Source organism: Pristis pectinata, chromosome 15, assembly GCF_009764475.1.
Source record: "Pristis pectinata isolate sPriPec2 chromosome 15, sPriPec2.1.pri, whole genome shotgun sequence".
NCBI lineage: Eukaryota > Metazoa > Chordata > Chondrichthyes > Rhinopristiformes > Pristidae > Pristis > Pristis pectinata.
The window spans coordinates 45,254,789-45,277,699 of NC_067419.1; the positions used below are offsets into that span (position 1 = coordinate 45,254,789).

A 22,911-nucleotide genomic window follows, 5' to 3' on the forward strand; every position below is an offset into this window, starting at 1 on the left:
TTATGCTGACTCCTTCACCAAGACAACGAGAGGTAAAGACAAGGAGGGGAGGCTGGTGTCCGACACGCTGGGCTGTGTCCACAACTCTCTGCAGTTTCTTGCGGTCCTGGACAGAGCAGTTGCCGTACCAAGCTGTGATACATCCAGATAGGATGCTTTCTATGGTGCATCTGTAAAAGTTGCTGAGAGACAAAGAGAGTCAAAGGGAAAAGCAATAACAGAATGCAGAATAAAGTGTTACAGAGAAAGTACAGTGCAGGCAGACAACAAAATGCAAGGTCGTAGTGAGGTAGGTTGTGAGGTCAAGAGTCCATCTTATCGTACAAGAGTGAGCTCCAACTTTTTTTTTGAAGTGTTCTACACCATCAGTGAGTTTATAAGGCTTTCGTAATTTGTGAGCCCGATTAGAACTGACTCTAAAGCCTCATTGAGTAATTATGGGTATGCACTTTCCAGAGACTTATTTGCCTCGTTTCATTTTGCTGGAGTTGATAACCAGACTGTATGAACCAGCAACATTATCGTTGTTTCTGTGTTTCAGCGTGGACCCTACAAGACTGCTGCTCACGTTTAATGTGTCAGTGAATCTTGGGGACAAGTACCACAAGAACACAGCATTACACTGGGCAGTGCTGGCAGGAAACACCACGGTGATCAGTTTGTTGCTAGAAGCTGGAGCTAACGTGGACTCTCAGAATATCAAGGTATGATTTTTTAAAAAATTTTAGTCATTAAAATAATGTTTGAAAATAATTCACAATAGTTTCTTAGGCGGCAGGCATTTCACAGTCAAAGTGAAAATTGATAACATTTGATAAATTGGTTTATTATCGTCACATGTACCGAGTAACAGTGAAAAACTTGTCTTACATACCGTCCACGCAGATGAATTCATTCCAACAGTGCATTGAGGTTAGTACAAAATAAAAACAATAACAGAATGCAGAATAAAGTGTCTCAATACAGAGAGAGTGCATTGCAGGTAGACAACAAGGTGCAAGGCTATAACGAGGTAGATTGTGAGGTCAAGAGATTGAATTTGAAGGCAGAATACAAGGTTAATGGCAGGACTCTTAACAATGTGGAGGAACAGAGGGATCTTGGAGTCCACATCCATAGATCCCTCAAGGTTGCCACGCAAGTCGATAGGATTGTTAAGAAAGCGTATGGTGTGTTGGCCTTCATTAGTCGGGGGTATTGAGTTCAAGAACCGCGAGGTGATGTTGCAGCTCTATAGAACTCTAGTTAGACCACAGTTCTGGTCGCCTCATTATAGGAAGGATGTGGAAGCTTTAGAGAGGGTGCAGAGGAGATTTACCAAGATGCTGCCTGGATTGGAGACCATGTTTTATGAGGATAGGCTGAGTGAGCTAGGGCTTTTCTCTTTGGAGAGGAGGAGGTTGAAAGGTGACCTGATAGAGGTGTACAAGATGATCAGAGGCATAGATCGAGTGGACAGTCAGAAACATTTTCCCCAGGGCGACAATGGCTAACAGGAGGGGACATAATTTTAAGGTGATTGGAGGAAGATATAAGGGGGATGTCAGGGGTAAGATTTTTACACAGAGAGTGGTGGGAGGAGGGAGAAGAGAGAATATCTGGGGTGTGTGGTGGCTTTGATTATGTTGGCTGCTTTACTGAGGCAGCGAGAAGTGTAGACAGAGTCCATGGAGGGGAGGCTGGTTTCCGTGCTGTGCAAATTCATTTGTGCAAAAAATTATATCTGTCATTTAAGTATGAAGGTCTTTCATGCTCAGAAAGGATTTGCATTTAACACATATAAATCCTATTTCACCCTGAGGATGTCCCAGACATTTACAGCTAATCATTGCTTTCAGAAGTAGCCACCTTTGTTATGCAGATACTGTACCATGACGAAGACCAATGTTTCATTGATGCAGATTGAGGGATTGAGAGACTAGTGAAGACTCCACTAGCATCTTGGGTTGACCTGAGAGCTGACAGGACGTCCTGGTCCAACCACGAAGATGCCATGGCCAAGAAAGCTCACCAGCGCCTCTACTTCCTTAGGAGGCTAAAGAAATTTGGCATGTCCCCTTTGACACTCACCAATTTTTATCGATACACCATAGAAAGCATCCTATCTGGGTGCATCATGGCTTGGTATGGCAACTGCTCTGCCCAGGACCGCAAGAAACTGCAGACAGGTATGGACACAGCCCAGCACATCACGGAAACCAGCCTCCCCTCCATGGATGTCTAAACCTCTCGATGCCTTGGTGAAGCAGCCAGCATAATCAAAGAACCCACCCACCCAGGTCATTCTCTCTCCTCTCCTCTCCCCAGGCAGAAGATACAGGAGCCTGAGGGCACGTACCACCAGGCTCAAGGACAGCTTCTGTCCCACAGTGATATTGAACAGTTTCCTTATACGATGAGATGGACTCTTGACCTCACAATCTACCTTGTTTGACCTTGCACTTTATTGTCCACCTGCAGTGCACTTCCCTGTAGCTTGTGACACTTTACTCTGTATTCTGTTATTGTTTTTACCCTGTACTACCTCAATGCACTGTGAATTGATCTGTACGAACGGTATGCAAGACAAGTTTTTCACTGTACCTCAGTACAGTGACTATAATAAGCCAATACCAATACTTAATGTCACTCTCAGAAGAACTGTGAGGAGGGAGAGTGAGGAACAACATTTTGCAGACTAACTGGAGTGTTTTTTGATGAACCATTTTAGGTTAAAATGTTTACAGTTAATTGTGGTTAATATACTTCATATTAATTACTCATTTAATGCAAATGTTTTCAAAAGGAATCAGGTTTAATGGAAGCCCTGGTACTTGCCACTGCATTAAATTTCTCTCTTCATAGGGTGAAACTCCATTAGATCTTGCTAAACAGCGGAAGAATGTTTGGATGATTAGTCATTTACAAGAAGCCAGGCAGGCAAAAGGCTTTGATAGCCCTTCGTTCCTAAAGAGGCTGAAAGCAGACAAGGTGAGTCATTCATGACCACAGTAAAGTAAGGACTTTGCAACAGGAAAGTGCAGCAGCAAATTAGTTTGCTTTAGTGGTGTTGCTTGATGCATAACCATTGCCAAGAGCACTTCCCAGCTTTCAACCTGAACAGTGAATATAGGGAGTCAGGAAGGAAGCTAAAAAGCAGGACCTCAAGGGTAGTAATCTCTGGATTGCTGCCTGTGTCGCACACCAGTGAGGGTAAGAATAGGAAGGTATGGCAAACGAATGCGTGGCTGAGGAGTTGGTGCAGAGGGCAGGGTTTCAGATTTGTTGATCATTGGGATCTCTTCTGGTGAAGGTATGACCTGTACAAAAGGGATGGGTTACACATGAACTTGACAGGGACCAATGTCCTTACGGGCGGGTTTGCTGGAGCTGCTGGTGAGGGTTTTAACTAGGTTAGCAGGGGGATGGGAACCGGACTGTTAGGTCAGATGATGGAGCAGTTGGTGTAGAGTTAGATGCGTTGTGCAGAGAGACAGTGAGGAAGGATAGGCAGTGGATAGGGCATAAATGCAGTCAGTTGGATGGGTTGAAATGTGTTTAATGCGAGAATTATTAGGAATAAGGGTGGTGAACCTAGAGCATGAATCAGTACGTGGAATTACAAAGTTGTGGCCATTACAGAGTTCTGGCTGTCACAAGGGCAGGATTGGCTGTTTGATGTTCCGGGGTTTAGATGTTTCAAAAGGGATATGGAGGGGGGTGGGGGTAAAAGACTTGGGGGGGATGGTGGCTTTGATAATCAGGGATAGTATCACAGCTGCAGAAAGGGAGGACGTCGTTTAGGGATCGTCTACCGAGTCAGTGTGGGTAGAAGTCAGAAAGGGGAAGGGAGCAATCACTCTATTGGGAGTATTCTATAAACCCCCCCAATAGCCACCGGGACACTGAGGAGCAGGTAAGTAGGCAGTTTTTGGAAAGGTGCAAAATAGCAGGATTGTTGTCATGGGAGACTTCAACTTCCCTAATATTGATTGGCACCTCCTTCGTGCAAAAGGTTTAGATGGGGCAGAATTTGTTAGGTGTGTCCAGGAAGGATTCCTGACACAGTATGTGGACAGGCTGACTAGAGGAGAGGCCGTACTGGATCTAGTACCAGCAATGAACCTGGTCAGGTGACAGACCCCTCAGTGGGTGAGTATTTCGGAGATGGTGACCACAACTCCTTGACCTTTAGCGTAGCCATGGACAAGGATAGGAGCAGACACTATGAGAAAGTTTTTAATTGGGGGAGGGCTGATTACGATGGTATTAGCCAGTAACTTGGGAGCATAAATTGGGAACAGATGTTCTTGGAAATGCACAGCAGAAATGTGGAGGCTTCTTAAGGAACACTTGCATGGGGTTCTGGATAGGTTTGTCCCACTGAGACAGGGAAAGGATGGCAGGGTACAGGAACTATGGTTGACAAGAGAGGTAAAACATTCAGTCAAGAGGAAGAAGGAAGCATACTTAAGGTTTAGGAAGCAAAAGTCAGGCAAGACTCATGAGAATTAGAAGGTAGCCAGGAAGGAGCTTGAGAAGGGACTTGGGAGAGCTAGAAGGGGACATGAGAAGGCCTTGGTGAGTAGAATTAAGGAAAATCCCAAGGCGTTCTCCATGTTCCTGAACAACAGGAGGATGTCTAGAGTGATGGGAGGACCGCTCAGGGATAAAGGGGGAAACATGCCTGGAGGTGGAGGAGGTAGGGGAGGACCTTAATGAATACTTTGCTTCAGTATGGAGACTTGATTGCATGGATTCAGAATTGGCTTGCCCACAGAAGGCAAAAGGTGATAGTAGCTGGAGAGTATTCTGCCTGGAGGTCGGTGTTCTGCACAGATCTGTTCTGGGACCCCTGCTCTTTTTGATTTTTATAAATGACTTGGATGAGGAAGTGGAGGGATGGGTTAGTAAGTTTGCAGATGACACGAAGGTTGGAGGGGTTATGGATAGTGTAGAAGGTTGTCATAGGTTACAATGGGATATAGACAGGGTGCAGAGTTGGGCAGAGAAATGGCAGATGGAGTTCAATCTGGACAAGTGTGAAGTGATGCACTTTGGAAGATTGAACGAAGGCAGAGTACGAGGTTAATGGCAGGATTCTTAGCAGTGTGGAGGAACTGAGAGATCTTGGGGTCCAAGTCCATAGATCCCTCAAAGTTGCCGCGCAAGTTGATAGGATGGTTAAGAAGGTGTATGGTGTGCTGGTCTTCATTAGTCGGGGGATTGAGTTCAAGAGCTGCAAAGTAATGTCGCAGCTCTATACAACTCTGGTTAGACCACACTTGGAGTATTGTGTTCAGTTCTGGTCGCCTCATTATAGGAAGGATGTGGAAGCTTTAGGGAGGGTGCAGAGGAGATTTACCAGTATGCTGCCTGGATTAGAGAACATGTCTTATGAGGATAGGTTGAGCGAGCTAGGGCTTTTCTCTTTGGAGCCACAGAGGATGAGAGGTGACTTGATAGAGGTGTATAAGATTGAGGGGATGGAGAGTTATGGGTTGTGTTGGAGGGAAGGGTTAGATTGACCATGGAGTAAGTTTATGTAGGTCGGCACAACATTGTGGGCTAAAGGGTCTGTGCTGTGCTGTTCTATGTTCAACTGGTGCAGTGTTTTTTTTTCAACATGGACCCTGGTTTATAAATGCAAGTAAAAGTAGCTGACTGTGTGGAAGTTGTACATTCTCCCTTTGCATTACTTCTCCCTGGGTGTTCCAGATTCCTCCTGCATCCCAAAGATGTGTGGAGTTGGTAGGAGAATTGGTTGCTGCAAAGTAGCCCCAGTGTAGACGGGTGATAGGTGAATCAGGGTGAGAGAGAGAATAGGTTACAGGGAAATAAGTGGGGGAATGGCATTGCCTGAATGGGCCAAATGCCTTAATGGGCCAAATGGCTTCCTTTTGTTTTGTAAGGAAATACAGGTCCTCCCCAGGTTACGGCAGAGTTTCGTCCTGTGAACTGTTCGTAACCTGGACAGTTCATTCGTCAGAAATGCGGCTGCGAACTGAGTTCCCAGGTGGCAATAGATGCCTGCAGCAGCCAGCAAATCCATCCCGCCTGTCTCTCAAATGCCCGATTGTATGGACGGGCTGTATACAAGTCGGACGTTAGTACCCTGTGGGGGTTCTGTATGTGAGAAATATGCTTTAACATCTTATGAGGAAGACCTATCGTTGAGATCCTGCCACTGTTCAGGTTGAGCTCAGTTAGGGACTGGGGATACTATCTGACACCTTTCTGGGAATATTTTTTAAAAAATAATTGCTTTATGAAAAAGTAAGCATGTAAAAATGCTCTTAATTTCATGGCTTGTCTAGCTGCATGCTAATAAACATTTGCAAAATTCAGCAATTAAGTTTTTGGAGTGATTAGGAAAAGCTTCAGTCGTTCAAAATAACCTTGGTGTAATCCAGAAATGCGTGTAAGTTTTATTTACACCGTAGAGTGACACGATTAGCCTCAAGGTTAGTTAACTTCCATTACAAGGGAGACTGTTGAATTGTAAACTGGACATTTTTCAGGTGAGCTGATAATGTTTTCAGTGGCTCATACTGGAATTGGAATTAAAATGTTAGTCTCTGGTTTAAATTCAATATCCTTGGAACACAGTGCATCTGTCAGCGTGAACTCTTTCAGTTGGAGTCTTGAGTTCTCTAATTCAATGCGCATTGCTGTGCTGAAAATGAGAAAAAAAAAATTGGCTTACCTAAATTTGGAACTCATCTTCGAACATAGAACAGTACAGCACAGGAACAGGCCCAGCATGTTGTGCTGAACTAATTTAAGTTAATGATCACTAATTACAATAATCCCTTCTGCCTGCACATGGTCCATGGCCCTCTATTCTCTGCATATTCATGTGCCTATCTAAGAGCATCTTTGAACTTTCCCCCTCTCACCTGGAGAATTAGACATATTGACCCTGGGAAAAAGATACTGGCTATATTTCTATCGATGCCTCTCATAATTTTTAAACCCCTGTCAGGTCTTTCCTCAGCCTCTGCCCGCTCCATTTTTGGGGAGAAAATTTTCCATGTTTGGGGAGTTGAATAATCAAGTCAAGTCGAGTTTATTGTAATGTACACTAATAGAGTGAAGTACAGGTACAATGAAAAACTTGCTGGCAGCAGCATCACAGGCGTGTAGATTCAAACAACACAAAACATAAATTATACAATACAGTGAAGAAAAAGACTGTGCAAAAACACAATCAGAGACAAGTCCACGGCAGTGCAAGAGGTGGTGCGTAGTGTTCCGTCGCTGAGGTGGGGTTAGGGTTGTGCAGGTCGGTTCAAGAACCTGATAGTTGAAGGGAAGTAGCTGTTCCTGAACCTGGTGGTGCGGGACTTCAGGCTTCTGTACCTCCTGCCCGATGGTAGCAGCAAGAAGAGGGCATGACCTGGATGGTGGGGATCCTTGAGGATAGATGCCGCCTTCTTGAGGCAGTACCTTCTGTAGATGCTTTCGATGGTGGAGTTATAATTTGTTTGTTTTTATTAATAGGAATTTCGTCAGAAGGTGATGCTGGGGACTCCGTTTTTGGTGATTTGGTTGGTGGGATTCATAGCTGATCTTGACATTGACTCCTGGCTAATAAAGGGGTTAATGTACGGTGGAGTCTGGGCACTGGTGCAGTTCCTTTCAAAGTAAGTGATTTAAGAAAAACCTGGCATTGTTGTATTGAGAGTGTCTTTATTCTGTCTGCCCCAACTCCTCCCTGTTTCTCAGCAAGCATAAACTATTTTGACCTCTGTACGTTATCATCATGACACTGGGTGGCCTACTCCTGCTCCTGTTTCTTGTGTTCTTTAAAGGGCAGGAGGAGGTCATTTGCCCTTCGAGTCTGTTCTATCAGGTTAGGGCTGATCCTGTATGTCAGGACCACTTTCCTGCTTGATCCCTACATCTTCTGATGCCCACATTACCCAAAAATCTGTCAATCTCATCTTCTAATATACTCAACAACTGTCCCGTGCGGTTGTTTCCAAACATACACAACCCTTGGAGTAAAGGAGTTTCTTCTCATCTCAGTCTAAAGCGACTGATACCTTACTGTGAGATTATAACTCCAGTTCCAGACTCTGCAGCCTGAGGATACAACCTCTCAGGAGCTACCCTCTCAGAATTACTTTTGTTTCAGTCTGGTCATCTCTAGTGCAGACCAGTCTTATTCAATAATAAAAACAGAAAATGCTGGAAACACTCAGCAGGTCAGGTAGCACCTGTGGAGAGAGAAGCAGTGTTTTAGATGGCTCTTCATCAGAACTGAGGAAAAAGAGGGCATGTTTTAAGTTTCAGTGACTGGGGAGGGTGGAGAGAATAAAGAGAGTGTCTAAGGCAGAGATCAAGAGAGACTGAATTATACAAGTAGTGGTGCTGAAGGCTTGTTTGTTGGAGATGTAGACAAAGAAATGAATAAAAGAGGAATGGAGACAAAAGTCAAACCAACATTGCAGAGACTGATATAAAACACTGCAGGTGCTGGAAACCTGAAATAAAATGGAATGCTTGAATTATTCAGCAGGTCGGGCGGCATCCGTGGAGAGAGAAACAAAGTTAATGTTGCATGTGATTAACCTTAAATCAGAACTGGTCACAAACTGCAAAGGCTGTTTATCTGAAGTTATTGAATTTGATCTAACCTGTACAGTTGGAAGGTGGGGTATTGTTCCTTGAGTTTCATTGGAACCATGTAAAAAGCCAAAGGTTGAGACAAAAGTGAGAGTGGGATGGAGAATTAAACTGACAAGCAACGGGAGGCTTAGGGTCACTGTGATGGAGATGTTCTGCAGAGTGGTCACTCAATCTGCATTTGGTTTCACTGATGTCGACAACATTTGTGAGCAGTAAAGTGGAAGGACAAGTGGATGGCTACTTCACGTAGAGGGAGTTTTGGATCCCTGAATAGTGGGAAGGGAAGAGGCTAAGATGCTACGACTTTTGTCTCCTTGCACTGTTCCAATGAAGCCCAACGTAAAACAGTACCTCACCTTCCACGTGGGCACATTGCAGCCTTCAGGACTCAACAATCAATTCAATAATTTCAGAGCAAATTCCTCTCCTGTTTGTATTAGAACTGGCCAGTTCCGATTTAAGATTAACCTGCTGTATTGTTATCTCTGTTTCTCCTCTTTCCACAGGTGCTGCCTGAACTGCTGAGGTTTTTCAGCATTCTGTTTTTATCTCAGATTTCCATGGTCTGCAAGGTTTTGCCTCTCTCAGTTCCAGCTTTGTTATTTTCTCTCTCTCCTTTCTTTTTCAATCATCTCCTGTTTAGATCTGCAGACTGTTGAGCCTGTGATTGACAACACTTCACCACCCTCTCTCAGCCAGTGGCACCACCGCGTGTATTTCAGTCTCTCTTCATCCCGCCCTACAAGTACCCTTTGTGCTCTTCCCCCACCTGCTTCTCTGCAGCGTGGTTTCCGAGCTTTCTCAATCCTGATGAAAGGTCATCAACCTGAAACGTTAATTGTTTCTCTCCCCACAGATGCTGCCTGACCTGCTGACCATTTCCAGCATCTTCTCCTTTTAATTTTAGATTTCCAGCAGCTACAGTTTTCTACATTTCCATTTCCAGCCTTACTTAATCCTTCCTCATTGGACAACCCTCGCACGCTCCCCCCAGCGATCAATCTGCACCCATTCCAAGGCAAGTACAGTACACGGAGGGGTTGCATTCCTAGAAAAACATCCATATTACGATCTTCCATAATGCAACCCTTGACAAAAATTGAGAAAATTTGTTGTTTCTTTTGCATTTTGTGTTTATTTAGTTATTTTATATCATAAATTCTGTTATAGTAGATTATTATTCCATATCTCAAATTTTTTGGTCGTGATTTCTGAATTCCCGAAGAGAGAATATCGGTTACCTGAACTGCTGTAACACAGGGGTACATTGTAAAGCCCCATGTAGACACAAACCAAATCAGCACACTCGCATCAATATGTGCCGACACACAGAATCATACAACATGCAACCATTTGGAGGCCATTTGGCCCATCATATCATTGGCGGCCAAAAGAGATATTGGGTTAATCCCATTCCCCAGCCCTCAGTCCATTGCCTTGTGGGTTACAGTCTTTCAAGCACTCATTTTAGGTACTTTTTAAACATGAAGTGCATTTCTGCCTTCACCACTCTTTCAGATCGTGAGTTCCAGGCTCGCACTACTCATTGGGTGCCTAGATTTTCCATCAAATCCCCAATAATCCTTTTAACAATTAACTTTTATTTCTAAGCCCTAATTATTGTCCTCTCCAGTAATGTTCACCTCACCTTGTAATTTTACATGATTAAATCTTGCTCTCGTATGTTTTCCAATGAAAACTTCTGCACAGAAACTCCCCCAACCCCTTTCTCTCTATTTGATGTAGTCCTTGCTGAACACCACATAGCAAATATATGCTGTGTAGATTTTCCCAGAAAGAGGGACCAAGTTATATTTCCAAGTTTAGTGCTCCGCATGTGGTTTCATTAGTCACTTATTCCTTAACAGGCATGTCCTAGGTTATGTTTATTAAAAATTACTTGAGGTATCATTTAAGCACCTCTCATACAGCAATGTAAACTATATTACCAAAATATGTGGTCAGAGGAAGCTGTGAAAGGTTAAGCTGTGTGGTCACTGTGATAGGAGGGGAGTCCCAGGGTGAGTCACGGGCCCGATCCCCAGAAAATGTTCCACAGTTCCTCCTGCTGCCTTGCCCGAGATATCTCTCAGAGACGCTCAAGATAGGGAGTGGAAAATGGTAAAGATGGAGTTAAATTGCAACAGTTGTGCAAAGAGTTGAAAACGGCAGCATGTGAACTTAGCCCTTACCACCAACATGAAGCTCTGCTGGTAACAATGGTAAAAGCAAGAATATAAGGGGCTGTTTTGTCTGTGCCGTCTCTTTCAGGTCCTTCTTCGATCACTCTATGCACAGTGCTCTTCCTCTTGGAATCTATCTGGCAACCAAATTCTGGATGTACGCTACTTGGTTCTTCTGGCTATGGACTGATATCTTTTACAATGTCAGGTTATTTCATTGGGAGAGGGGACCTAGGTGGTGGAAGATAATTGCTTAACATAACACTACAGCACAGTACAGGCCCTTCGGCCCGCCATGTTGTGTCGACATTTTATCCTGCTCTAAGATCTATCTAACCCTTCCCTCCCACACAGCCCTCCATTTTTCTATCACTTGTGCCTAGCTAAGAGTCTGTTAAATGTCCCTAATGTATCTGCCCCCACAACCTCTGCCAGCAGTGCGTTCCACACACCCATCACTCTCTGTGTATAAAAAAACTTATCTCTGACGTCCTCCCCATACCTTCCTCCAATCGCCTTAAAATTATGCCCCCTCATGTTAGCCATTTTTGCCCTTGGAAAAAGTCTCTGACTCTCCACTTGATCTATGCATCTTGTCATCTTGTACACCTCTCATGCTCTGCTCCAAAGAGAAAAGCCCTAGCTTGCTCAGCCTATCCTCCCAAGACATGCTGTCCAATCCAGGCAGCCTCCTGGTATTTTAATTTCACAGGGTGGTGGCAGTGCAAGCATCTATTGTTCCTCCCCAATTGTTCCCCCAAACTGAATGCCTTACTGGGCTGTTTTGGGGGGTGGGAGGCAACTAAGAATCAATAACTCTGTCTGGAGTTGCTTGTAGGAGTTAAAACCAAGTCAGAGCTGTAGATCTCCTTCTCTGAAGGGCATGAATAAACCAGATGGTGATGTAATAATTCTGCGGTAAACATGTCTAGATTTTTATTTTAAGTCATTTAATCCTCTGGACTACGATGGTTTGGTCTGAATTTTTGTCTTGCATTTAGTAGTCCAGACTGCTATCCTCTGGTCCAGTCACTTGTCCTTTGTGCCGTTGCATCCCCCAATGCCAGCTTGTTGAGTTACAGTTATCCAGCAATTGGTTTAGTGTTGTGTCCAATTATAAATGGGTGGTATGATTTTCCTCTGTCCTTATTCCCATTATTATATCTGATGTGGGAGCGGAGAGTCTTTTGGACTATTCTATGCAACAGAAGTGACAAGGATAGCTTGGCACTCGTGGGCATTATGAAACTGCATTGCAAAGCTTTGCTGTGATGTAAAAATGAGCCTTCCAGCCTTTAATTCCTTAACACCAAAACACATCTTCCAGTTCTGTCAGTCCACCTCCCATTCCTTGTCAACAGTGTAGGGCTGTTCTATAATTTTGGTAAGTCGTGGAAATCAGACCCAGGAGTAATCAAAGCCACGGAAGAGCAGAAGAAAAAGGTAAGCAAAACCTTGAAACCCTATACCATGTAGGGACTGCCACAGTCTACACTGGAGTATAGTAAATATGTCCCTCGAGTTAACACTGCTCAGAGCTGAATGATGTCAAAGTCATGGAATATCAGTTGATGCAATCGGGCTACCGTGGTTTGGTCTGATTTCTTGCCTTAAGTTTAGTAGTTCAGAATGTTATCCCCTGGTCCAGTAACTTGACCTGTATACCATTGCATCCTCCAGTTCCAGCTTGTTGAGTTACAGTTATCCAGCTGGGGTATGAATTAACCTTGGCACAGAAGTAAATTCAACATTACCTGCAAGTGCATCCCATTTTAAAGGAACCTTGTATATAGTGCTGAGTTACAGTGATATCAATGCAGTTACCTGGCTTGTTCCTTCTGTGTATTTTAACTCATGGAAATGCACACATTTGCATCTATTTCTTCTGAATTCTTCAATATTTAAATATTGAGCATGCAAAACGGCATCTAGCTTGCCTTGCAAATACTCCAGCGTTCATCCCGTCTGCCGTTCTGTTGTTGGATATTATTTTATGATCATCCCTATACAGTCCTGAACAGTATTCCTCATTCCTTACTCTGAGGTTCTGCTGCCCAAGATATAACCCATAATCTGTGTTGTCTTAATCTGACTAAGAAAAAGCTCGATTTAAAAATTCTCATCCATGGTTTCAAGCCCCTGTGTTGTCTTTCCTCTCCCCTCATTTTGTTATCTCCTTAAAGCCTCCAGGATTTCTGCATTCTTCTCATTGTGTTCTCTTGAGTCTGATTTTACTTTGCAACTGATCACATGGCTGCAAGTGATGGAGCAAATTCCCAAATTCTGGAATTTCCTCCATGTACTCTACCTTTCTCTCCCTCATTAAGATGTTCCTCATTAGCCAAGCTTTTGATTGTTTGCTGTGGTATTTATTTATCTGGCTTATTGTCAGTTTTTTTTTGTTTGCTAGCACTTCCTTAAAGTACTGTGAGACGTTATTGCATTAGCAAAGACAAAAGAGACAGAATTGACTGCAGATGCTGGAATCTGGAACAAAAAACAGAACTCTGGAAAAACTCAGCAGGTCAAGCAGCATCTGCAGAGGCAGAAGATGCAAGTTGACTTGCATCTTTCTCCCCCACAAATGTTGCTTGACCCACTGAGTTCTACCAGCATTCTGTTTTTTTGTTCCACTATGCAAATGAAAGTTGCTGTTTCAATTAGTCTAATTAAAGGGATAATCTTTTACTGATGGACTTTCACTCAAATCATCTACCAGCTCTTTGTTCAGCTTGTTTTGTATAGACCTGAGATGAATGTGGCTGCAAAACGACTGGCTGAATTGGGTGTTTGCTTGGTCTAAATTGGTTTAAATGTACTGAGGTACAGTGAAAAACTTTGTTTTGCATGCCACCCATACAGATCATTTCATTACAACAGTGCATTGAGGTAGCACAAGGGAAAACAATAACAGAATGCAGAATAAAATGTTACAGTTACAGAGAAAGTGCAGTGCAGGCAGACAATAAGGTGCAATGCTATAATGAGGTAGATTGTGAGGTCAAGAGTCCATTTTATACTAGGGGAGCATTCAACAGTCTTATAACAGCGGGATAGAAGCTGTCTTTGAGCTAGTGGTACGTGCTTTCAGGCTTTTGTATCTTCTGCCCGATGGGTGGGTGGGAACTTTGACTCTTGGTGCTTTACCAGGGGAGGCTGGTTTCCGTGATGTGCTGAGCTGTGTCTATAACTCTCTGCACTTTCTTGCGGTCACGGGCAGAGCAGTTGCCATACCAAGCCGTGATGCATCCAGATGGGATGCTTTCTATGGTGCATCGATAAAAGTTGGTGAGAGCCAAAGGGGACATGCCAAATATCTTTAGCCTCCTGAGGAAGAAAAGGCGCTGATGAGCTCTCTTGGCTGTGGCGTCTACGCGGTTGGACTAGGACAGGCTATTGGTGATGTTCACTCCTAGGAACTTTGAAGCTTGAAGCTATATAAGATGCTTCACATTATAGAATGGGGACAATTCAGCTGACATCCCTCCAGCCGGCAAAGCTTTGGAGGAGATGTTTGTTTGACTTAGAGGGGTAAGATATGATGTGAAAGTGGCACATGTTTGGAATATACAGGTGACTTCAAGGATATGGGAAGTTTTCATGATCTTGTTTCTAAATATGGGTATCAGAAGCAGGAGCAGGATTAGACCACTTGGCTTCTCAAGCCTGTTTCTGCCATCCAATAAGATCATTGGGATTACAGAGATCCTTAAACAAAATAACGCAGGAGCTGAAAATGTGAAAGAAAACTGAAGATGCTGGAAATACTGGGGTCAGACGGCACTTGTGGAGACAATAACAGAGTTCACATTTCTGGGTGGTAACCTGCGGTGTCAACTTTGCTTCTCTCTCCACAGCTGTCGCTTGACCTGAGTATTTCTCCCAGTTTATTTTAAATTGAATTATGGGCTCCCCCGTTTTCAAATCTTGAACAAGCGTTGGTTGGTGTGTGTGGTGAGACAACCTTCGGCCTCGACAACTTGCTGAGTTCTGAGACTGTGAACACCAGCCTCCCTACTTGGCTGAGAACACTGCCTCTAGCCAAGCTGGCAAGCCATTTGTTCCATTGCCCTGGTAGCATCTTTGCAGTTTAGGTTATCCACCTTTACTTGAACTTCCTTGGACCAGCCATCCTGTTAACATGGAGGTTTGTCAGTTTACACTGTGAGGTGAGAGATCGGGACCACAACCTCAAACTAAACCAGAGTCCTTGAAATGGACTTTGCCTGGAAGAGAGAGGCTGACTCTCACTTTCGCAGAGTTGGAGAAACTTGGATCTCTCTCAGGATCCATGAGTGTTGCAAGGGTTCTCACCGACTCTTAGAATCTTGGTCTGCCAGCCTTTTGAGCAGCTCTCGAACTTCTCCCTTCCCGTGAGAACCAAAAATATTTGCATTCACTCCATGGCCCATCACTGGTTAAACTCATCTCTAACAGGTGTAGTAGCTCAGCTATTAGAGCCTCCAGCAACCCGGGTTCAATCCTGACCTCTGGTGCTGTCTGTGTGGAGTTTGCACACTCTTCCCGTGACCCTTACAGATTTTCTCCCATATCCCAAAGATGTGTGGATTGGTAGGTTAATTGGCCACTGTGAATTGCCCCTAGTGCATTGGTGAGGGGTAGATTCTGTGGGGGAGTTGATGAGAATGTGTGGAGAATAAAATGGGAATAAGAACCCAGCCTGGGCCCTGTTTCTCTCTCCCCCTTTAAGCTCTGACCCCACCCTGACCCCACCCCTCCCTCTCCAGTGGCAGAAGAACCCTAAACTGTAGTCCTTCCCCACCAAGCCCTTGAGTTGGCTGCACCCAGCTTCAGTGCGTCCCTCAGCACGTACTCCTGCAGCCTGGAATGTGCTAGTCGGCAGCATTCCCCTACGGACATCTCGCATTGCTGGGAGACCAACGAGTTTCGGCGTCCCGCTCCCCCTTTAAGCTCACCGGGGCCCCGCTTCCCGCTCCCCCTTTAAGATCACCTGGTTCACTGGAACATTTACTACTGTGTGATATTTAAAAGTGTGTTGAGGTAATAGGAATGACCTCCAGACAATCTGCCAGTGCAGCACCAACAAAATCCTGCAGGTGTCAGATCATGAGAGTTTTACTGCAGGTTTCCTGTTCACTCCGTCTGGGTTTTTCATAGTCTCGTACACTTTGATTAAATCTTCCCTCCGTCTTCTCTGCTCCAAAGAAAACAATCCTCGCCCGGCCAGTCACTACTCATCCCTGGCAATGTCCCATTTGGTTTCCTTGGTATCTCCAATTGTGGTGTTCCATTCCTTCCTCTACTGTGACCAGGGCTGAGTGCAGCCCTCCAGTAGTAGGCAAACTAATGTTGGGCCAAACAGTAGGGAGGTAATGTGGTAACAAGTCCACATTTAAGCTCCACACAAACCTCTTCACACTTTAACTCTATAAACATGACTTGTATTCCTTTCTACCTGAGAATTTGCTTCCTCTTTTAACTGGCAGTTTAATTACAAAAACTATGCTTTGGTATGGAGTTCATTACAGCTGGATGAAATTGCATTCCCATCCGAGACTCTCAGTCATCAGTCCCTTAACGTAGTTAAAAAGTTGGAACAGATGCGTGGTTGTGTCCTTAACCTGCTCAGAAAAATAACCTTTAAGCTCCTCCTGGTGGCCATGTCGGGTATTGTGCCAGTCAGTGGCATCTGCTGCACCTTCTCATTATATTTTAAATTCATATCTATAGGGCCTGGTGTGTGAGGTTTTGTATGTTTTGAGGACCAATATGAGATCTCCAGGCAAAATTGACAGAGAAACCAGTGGTCGTCATAATGATTGTAGCGGACAGATCGCAGAGAGGGAGAGATTCCAGGTTAAATGTTTTAAAACTTGTCCCTTTCTCCCTCTATAATCTCTGCAGCTCTCCAACCCTTGAAGAACTCTGACCCCTTGTGTGTTCCCCACTTCCATCACTCCAACTTTGGTGGTCATACTTCCAGCTAATTCTGCCCTGAACTCGAGAATTCCTTCCCCAAACCTCTTTGCTTCACCACATCTCTCCTCTAAGCAGCCACTTAATGAAAACTAAATACTTTGACCAAGAATTTGTACCCAAGCCGCGAGATATCTGTGGCTTTATTTCGATTATGCACTGATTGCAATCCTGTGAAATTTTACTGTTATAAGGTGTGATGTAAATGTTGTTTGATTCGGCTACAGGGATATATGTCACTGTGTGATTCGCTTGGTGATTAAGCTGACATCTACTCTTTCTTCACAGACAATAGTGGAACTGGCTGAATCTGGCCATCTGGATCTTAGCATCTTTTGCAGCACTTGTTTGGTAAGACATGAGCTTCCTTCCCATTGTAGTCCTGCTTCTGAAGAATCCTGATTCATTCTTCCAATGGTTTTTTAATCGCATGGTAATGCTGACTGCAGCTTTACACACAGCTGAACCAATTTCTCAATACATCCGAGAAATGCAAGAAATACCTGTTGTTAGCAGTTTTTTTTAGATTATGTGTTAGTTTTGAAATATTAAAACGGCAATCGGCTGTGCATTGAATTTCAATTTTTGGACGTTTGTTTATTTTTGAAGAACTAATTTGTTATAGCTTAAAGAAAGCAGCAAGTCTTTGGCATTAACTATCATTCATTCCCTGAGAAACCTCTTGCTGCTGATCCAACACATGGCCTCTCTGCTACTTCCACAAGGTAGTTGAGTTGGGCCCGAGAATGCCAAGAGCAACTGCAATTTTTGAGTAGGGCAGATAATCCCACCACTCAGATCAGCCTGAGTTCCTTCACTTTGTGTAAATTTTATTTTACGTTTTCTTCTCAGATCCAGAAACCTGTTCGGTCCAAACACTGTGCCGTGTGCAACAGGTGCATTGCCAAGTTCGATCACCACTGCCCATGGGTTGGTAATTGCGTGGGTAAGTCATAGCATTCAGACTGCTTTCTAAAGCCAGGGCAGGACTAGTTAAGCCAAGGCAGGACTTGCACAGTAAATGGCAACACCCTGGAGAGTGTTATAGAATAGAGAGATCTAGGGGTACAAGTACACAGTTCCCTGAAGGTGGTGACCCAGGTGGACAGGGTGGTGAAGGAGGCGTTTGGCATATTTGTCTTTGTCGGTCAGGACACTGAGTACAAGTGGGGATGTCATATTACAGTTGTACAAAACATAGAACAGCACGGCACGATACAGGCCCTTCGGCCCACTATGTTGTGCCGACCCTTAAACCTCGCCTAAGACTATCTAACCCCTTCCTACCACATATCCCTCTATTTTAAATTCCTCCATATTCTTATCTAGTAATCTCTTGAATTTGACCAATGTACCTGCCTCCACCACTGCCCCAGGCAGCGCATTCCATGCCCCCACCACTCTCTGGGGAAAAAACCTTCCTCTGATATCTCCCTTGAACTTCCCACCCATTACTTTAAAGCCATGCCCTCTTGTACTGAGCATTGGTGCCCTGAGAAAGAGGTGCTGGCTGTCCACTCTATATATTCCTCTCAATATTTTGTATACCTCTATCATGACGACTCTCCAAAGAGTAAAGCGTAGCTCCCTTAGTCTCTCCTCATAATGCATACTCTCTAAACCAGGCAGCATCCTGGTAAATCTCTGCACCCTTTCCAACGCTTCCACATCCTTCCTATAATGAGGCAACCAGAACTGGACACAGTACTCTTATGTGTGGTCTAACCAGAGTTTTATAGAGCTGCATCATTACCTCACGGCTCTTAAACTCGATCCCTCAACTTATGAAAGCTAACATCCCATAAGCTTTTTTAACTACCCTATCCACCTGTGAGGCAACCTTCAGGGATCGGTGGATATGGACCCCCAGATCCCTCTGCTCCCCAGAATCCTGCCATTAACTTTGTACTCTGCCTTGGAGTTCGTCCTTCCAAAGTGTACCACCTCACCCTTCTCTGGATTGAACTCCATCTGCCATTTCTCAGCCCAGCTCTGCATCCTATCAATGTCACTCTGCGATTTTCGACAATCCTCTATACTGTCCACAACATCACCAACCTTTGTGTTGTCTGCAAACTTGCCAACCCACCCTTCTACCCCCTCATCCAAGTCATTAATAAAAATCACAAAAAGCAGAGGTCCCAGAACCGATCCCTGTGGGACACCGCTAGTCACAGCCCTCCAATCTGAATGTACTCCCTCCACCACAACCCTCTACTTTCTACAGGCAAGCCAATTCTGAATCCACATGGCCAAACTTCCCTGGATCCCATGCCCTCTGACCTTCTGAAGAAGCCTACCATGTGGAACCTTGTCAAACGCCTTACTAAAATCCATGTAGACCACATCTACTGCACTACCCTCATCAATCTGTCTGGTCGCCTCTTCAAAGAACACTATCAGGCTTGTGAGACATGATCTGCCCTTCACAAAGCCATGCTGGCTGCCCCTGATCAGACCATGATTCTCCAAATGCCCATAGATCCTATCTCTAAGAATCCTTTCCAACAGCTTGCCCACCACAGACGTAAGGCTCACTGGTCTGTAATTCCCTGGACTATCCCTACTATCTTTTTTGAATAAGGGGACAACATTTGCCACCCTCCAATCCTCCGGTACCATCCCCGTGGACAACGAGGACTCAAAGATCCCAGCCAAAGGCTCAGCAATCTCCTCCCTCGCCTCGCGGAGCAGCCTGGGGAATATTCTATCAGGCCCCAGGGACTTATCTGTCCTAATATTTTCTCACAGCTCCAACACATCCTCTCTCTTGATATCAACATGCTCTAGAACATTACCCTTACCAGCACTGTCCTCAGCGTCATCAAGGCCTCTCTCCTTGGTGAATACTGAAGAGAAATATTCATTGAGGACCTCACCCATTTCCACAGCTTCCAGGCACATCTTCCCACCTTTATCCCTAATCAGTCCTACCTTTACTCCTGTCATCCTGCTGCTCTTTACATATTTGAAAAATGCCTTGGGGTTTTCCTTAACCCTACTCACCAAGGCCTTTTTATGTCCCCTTCTTGCTCTCCTCAGCCTCTTCTTAAGTTCCTTCCTTGCTACCCTGTATTCCTCAAGAGACCTATCTGATCCTTGCTGCCTAAACCTTATGTATGCTGCCTTCTTCCTCCTAACTAGTCGTTCCACCTCTCTTGTCACCCATGGTTCCTTCACCCTGCCATTCTTTCTCTGCCTCACCAGTACAAATTTATCCCTAACATCCTGCAAGAGATCCCTGAACATCGACCACATCTCCATAGTACATTTCCCTTCAAAAATGTCATCCCAATTCACACTCGCAAGTTCTAGCCTTATAGCCTCATAATTTGCCCTTCCCCAGTCAAATATTTTCCTGTCCTCTTTGCTCCTATCCTTGTCCATGACAATGCTAAAGGTTAGGGTGCAGCCTCATCAACAAGACGTTAATGAGACCGCACTTGGAATATTGTGTGCAGTTCTGGTCACCTAGCTATAGGAAGGGTTTCATTAAGCTGGAAAGGGTGCAGGAAAGATTCACAAGGACGTTACTAGGACTGGAGGGTTTGAGTTATAAGGAGAGACTGAATAGGCTGGGGCTTTTTACCCTGGAGCGTAGGAGGCTGAGAAAGGTAAAATCATGAGGGGCACAGGTAAGTTGAATATCGGTCTTTTTCCCAGGATAGCGGAGTCTAAAACTAGAGGGCATGGGTTTAAGGTGACGGGAAAGTTTTAAATGGGGCCTGAGGGGCAACTTTTTCCCACAGAGGGTTGTGGGTATATGGAACGAGCTGCTCGAGGAAGTGGTAGAGGTGTTTACAATTACGACATTGCAAGGTTTGGAGGGATGTGGGCCAAATGCAGGCAAATGGCTCTAGCTCAGGTTGGCAACTGGGTTGCCATGGACAAGTTGGGCCGAAGGGCCTGTTTCCATGCTGTATAACTCTGATGCTCTAAAGCAAGTGGGGAACATGGAGCAGTAATCATTTAAAAGGGCAAACACAAACTGGATAGCATCAAAGCTATTGCATAGCAGTGGGCCATTCAGCCTGACTGGACCATGCCTTTGTTTATGCTTCCTGGAATCTTCCTCCCAACCTATCTCATCTCATCCTGGTCAGCACAACATAGTGGGCCGAAGGGCCTGTATTGTGCTGTATTGCTCTATGGTTATATGGTTCATCCTGACTGTATATGTGTTCAATCATTGCTCATTTCCAGCTTCCTTTTAACTGTCTCTTCACCTCAACTATCCCATGAGAATTTTTCCTGAGTTTCTGTTTGGATTTCACAGACTTGTGAGCACAACAGGCCCTTCATCCCACCATTTCCATGCCAACCACTGAATACAATCTACACCAATCCCACTTAGCAGCACCTGCTCTGTAGCTTTCTCTGCCTTGGCGATTCAAGTGCTTGTCTAGATACTTAACTGCTGTGAGAGTCTCTGCCTCCACCACCCCTCAGGTAGTGCGTTCCAGATTCCAACCCGCCTCTGGGGGAGAAAACTCTTCCTCAGATCCCCTTTAATCTTTACCTTAAAACCATGCCCTCTACTTTTATACATCTCTTCTATGGGGAAATTTTTCTCACTATCTGCCTTGTCTATGCCCCTCATAATTCTGTACACCTCAGTGAGGTGTTCCCTCGACCTCCTTTTGCTCCAAGGAAAACAAATCTAACCCATCCAGTCTCTCCTCATAACTGAAATGCTCCATCCCAGGCAATATCCTAATGAACCTTATCCACACCATCTGCAATCCAATCACATCTAACCCAAGGTGGTCAGAACTGCACACAGTACTCCAGCTTTGGTCTGACCAATGCTTTATAAAGTTGTACCATAACTCTGCTGGTTAATGAAGGCAAGTATTTGGTATACCTTCCTAACCACTTTATCCACCTGTGCTGCCACCATGGATCTTTGGACATGTATTCTTTTGGACATAAAACTCGTCATGTATTGTAATAAATGAGTAAATAGAAAGGGCAGAACATAGAACAGTACTACAGTAACAGGCACTTCAGCACATAATGTCTGTGCTGACCATGATGCCAAATTTAAGTAATCCCATCTGCTTGCACGTGGTCTATATCCGCTATTCCCAGCCTGTTCTTTTGCTGTCTAAATGCCTTTTAAACATGCTATCATATCTGCTTCCACCACATCCCCTGGCAGCACATTCTAGGCACCTACCTCTCTAGGTAAAAGAAAAACTGGCCTCACACATCCCCTTTAAACTTTCCCCCTTAAACTTTCCCCCTCTCACCTTAAACTTGTGGTATGTAGTATTTGACATTTCCAGACTGGGAAATAGACTTTGACTGTCTAGCCTATCTATGCCTCTCAGAATTGTTTTTTTTTGTACTTCTATCAGGTCACCCCTCAGAGAAAACAATCCAAGTTTGTCCAACCTCTCCTTGTAGCTCATACCCTCTAATCTGGGCAACATCCAGGTGAATTTCTTCTGCACCCTCTCCAAAGCCACCAGATTCTTCCCGTAATGGGGTGACCAGAACTGCACACAATTCTCCAAATGTGGCCTAACTAGAGTTTTATACAGCTGCAACATAACTTGCCAACTTTTATACTCAGTGCCCTGACTAATGAAGGCAAGCATGCCGTACGCTTCTTTACCACCCTATCCACTTGTGTTGCCACTTTCGGGGAGCTTTGCTGTACAAAAATATTGGAGGTTGTGATTGTAAACTGAGATGACCGAGTCCAGTGAGATGTCAAGTATCTTTGATTAAAATTAAACTGAAAGGTGAGCCAATCCAAGTCAGCATTGTTCATTAAATGGTCACTTCACAGCTGTTCTCATCATTATTAAAGGCCGATGTTTCTGTTAGCTAGAATGTGGTAGATGCCTTCACAGAGCAACCAACCATCCATAAGAAATGCTAACATTCTGGATCAGTTGGATTGTGCCAAAGTCTAACGATGGATAGGAAGTTCATTGGATTTGGACATGCAGGAATATTTGCTGTCATTTAAAAGTTAATTGAGCATTGGATTTTAACAGGAGATCATTAAAAAGCAAATGTGTTCCAGTTGGGAACAGGCATGTTGGTGTTCTCTCTGCTGCTTGGCTGTATTGATGGGGTATATTGGTTCATCACACAAAGTCATGGTGCTGGTACCACAAAGTATAAAATATGGATGGTAGTTAGA

The 22,911-nt window shown here is 44.5% G+C and overlaps 1 protein-coding gene across 2 annotated transcripts in view; it reads left to right on the forward strand.

Annotated features, from left to right (window-relative positions):
* The window catches only part of zdhhc17 (zinc finger DHHC-type palmitoyltransferase 17), a 100,631-nt gene that overhangs the window by 69,082 nt on the left and 8,638 nt on the right, over window positions 1-22,911 (forward strand). The window contains exons 7-14 of one of the 2 annotated variants that reach the window (XM_052029909.1): window positions 542-704; window positions 2,845-2,970; window positions 7,483-7,625; window positions 10,885-10,985; window positions 12,115-12,239; window positions 16,509-16,634; window positions 17,043-17,105; window positions 17,607-17,700. In XM_052029909.1, the coding sequence (XP_051885869.1) occupies window positions 542-704; window positions 2,845-2,970; window positions 7,483-7,625; window positions 10,885-10,985; window positions 12,115-12,239; window positions 16,509-16,634; window positions 17,043-17,105; window positions 17,607-17,700 (941 nt within the window). The remainder of the gene's footprint in view (window positions 1-541; window positions 705-2,844; window positions 2,971-7,482; window positions 7,626-10,884; window positions 10,986-12,114; window positions 12,240-16,508; window positions 16,635-17,042; window positions 17,106-17,606; window positions 17,701-22,911) is intronic. The other variant, XM_052029910.1, reaches the window with a different exon arrangement.